Source organism: Echinops telfairi, unplaced genomic scaffold (genome assembly GCF_000313985.2).
Source record: "Echinops telfairi isolate 266 unplaced genomic scaffold, ASM31398v2 ScPeMD7_7420;HRSCAF=8458, whole genome shotgun sequence".
Classification (NCBI taxonomy): domain Eukaryota; kingdom Metazoa; phylum Chordata; class Mammalia; order Afrosoricida; family Tenrecidae; genus Echinops; species Echinops telfairi.
The window spans coordinates 48,165,006-48,167,386 of NW_022111320.1; the positions used below are offsets into that span (position 1 = coordinate 48,165,006).

At 51.5% G+C, this 2,381-nt stretch overlaps 1 protein-coding gene across 2 annotated transcripts in view; it reads left to right on the top strand.

The window, feature by feature from the left end:
- The window catches only part of RTP3 (receptor transporter protein 3), a 5,406-nt gene extending 4,917 nt beyond the window's left edge, over nucleotides 1-489 (top strand). For both annotated transcript variants that reach the window (XM_045297631.1, XM_045297630.1), the window contains exon 3: nucleotides 24-489. In XM_045297631.1, coding sequence (XP_045153566.1) covers nucleotides 24-392 — 369 coding nt within the window. In that variant the 3' untranslated portion in view covers nucleotides 393-489. The remainder of the gene's footprint in view (nucleotides 1-23) is intronic.
- Nucleotides 490-2,381: the final 1,892 nt, after the last annotated feature.

Below are 2,381 nucleotides of genomic sequence, written 5' to 3' on the forward strand. Positions count from 1 at the left end.
CGCCAAGATTGCCAACCCACCAGGTGTCGTGCCTGGGTTCACCTGTTCCCAAGATCACCACTCAACTGCCTTCCTCCACAGACAGAAGCACGCCACGGGGGGTGGTGCCACAGACAGCTAAATGGGAGGGAGGAAAGGCACTCGCTAGGTCCCCCTCATTTGCAGGGTCCTCTCGGGCTACAAATCTCCCTGGTTCTTGGAGCCCAAGAGCGAACACCGGTTACTTGGTACAGTCAAGGGAACATTTCACCCGCTCAGGGGAGGATTGCTATCCTCTCCCATCCCCAGTTCGCACACACAGGAATGCCTTCAGCTGCCGCTGCTGCTGCTGCCTCATCTTGATTATGGTGGTGGTGCTGGTGGTGGTTGTGGTTGTCAAAGCCAATATGTGAACCCCGTCAACAGTGTGCTGAGTGAGAGAAGGCAGACACAAAAGGCCGGTCCCGTAGGATTGCAGCGAGCTGGAACAAGGAGAATACGTGAATCCGCAGGGGCAGGATGGGAGGGTGGAGGGGAGCAGCCGGCTCTTCATCTGTACAGGGCTTCCTTATTGGGGGCAGGGGGGGCGGTGCTGAGAAGGTGGTGGAACTCGATAGAGAAGCTGGTCGCCCAACACACACAGCGGGTGCACGAAATGCCTTGGCACTGCCCACTCTAGAATGGGGAGATTGGATGCCATGGGACTTTCGCCTCGATTAAAATAAAGAAATCTCTCTGTCTAAATCAACGAGGGCCTTTGTCCTTCCTTCTCTGGAGGGCCGAGTCAGTCTGCCGCGAGTCAGTCTGCCGCGTCTAGACCACGAGGCTAAAGCCGAGTTCTAATTCGGGGGACAACGTGGCAGGACCAGCCACGGAGGGAAGGGAGATCTTAGTCAAAACCCCTTGGCTGAGTGTCCTATCTCCCCACCAGGATGCCTGTGCCAAGGCGACCTGGCCCTAGAGTCCCTGGAAGGGTTCTTGCCATGAAGGCCTGGGTGGCACCAACAGAAGCCTATGTGGTTGTTGCCCTGCTCTTGTGAGATGTGCTAACCTTGACGCCTCATGAAAGCAACGGCCAGGACAGCCCCGTGCAAAGGGCAGGGGGTGGAGATGACAGGGACAAGGGCTTCGGGTCATTCTTCAGACAGCGAGCAATGGTGCTGAGATTGGGAATGTACGGCAAATGGGGAAAACACGACTCATTCATCTGTCTTCTGGCAGCTACCGGGCCATCGCGTGCACACCAAGCCTTTGGAATTTCGCTGTTCGAATCCGTGCCTATAGGTACTACATTTACTTTTTCTTTTTTTTTCAGCAAGAACATGAAAACTAGATATTGTTATGTCATGTGCCGTTGCTGCTCCGTTGCTCGCTGTCTTGAGAATGTGCTGCAGGGTGGGTGGTAGTGTGCACGCTCATGTGTGAAGAGAATGCAGAAAGAAGTATGGAGAAAAAGTCATTTAAAAAAGAGCCTCATCTTTCCTCCTGGGAGCAGCTGGGGGGTTTGCACCACTGACCTGTGGCTCGCAGTCCAGTCAAGAGCACCAGCAGGGCTCCAGGAACATAAAGTGTAATGGTGGGACAAGACAGGTCTGAACACACGGCTACTAGCAGTAAGAGGAGTCAGCCTGCCTCAGTCGTCTATGCACAGCGGAAAGATGAGCGTCCAGAGAGAGGAACTGGGTGATTCATATACAGTGGGGTTTTTTCACGGAAGGCAATTAAGAAAAAATAAATCTCACAGAAGTAACCTTAACCCAAAAATATCCCCTGTGGTCTACTCATACTCAAAACCAAACACGAGCAGAGTTTAACTAATAAAGAATTCTACCTTGAACAGCGTGCTCTGTAAGATCTATCAGTGGGATCAAATCGGCAACAGTCACGGAAAGATCAGCCAGGGAGCTTGAGTTTAGGTTGATCAGAGAGGAACAACTCAGAAAGGGAGAGTGAGAATTCTCGGAAAACACCGAAAATGTCACCAAGGTCGTTAGCTTTCACAGGTGGAAACGGTTGGTCTGGTCTATGTGCTACTGGCATGTGCTCAGCAGCAACACGGACAATAAAATAAATTCTGCTCTTCGAGATTTGAGGTGGAATCAGCCTTAGAGATTGTCTTCTCCAAGTTTGTTTTCAATAGACAGGGAGATGGGGAGTGGTTTCCCTAAACGTCACAGTCTGTTCAGGAGACGCTGGCCTTGCACGCCTGGGTCATTGCGTTCCTGCTGACCAGTATCACAGGAAGAGAAGGAGTATGAGTGGGTGTGTGTGTGTGTGTTGAGAATGAAGTTTTTGTGTGTATGTGTTAAGAGAATGAAGACTGTTGTGTGTGTGTGTGTGTGTGTGTGTTGAGGATGAAGACTATGGTGTGTGTGAGTGTGTGTGTGTGTGTGTGTGTTGAG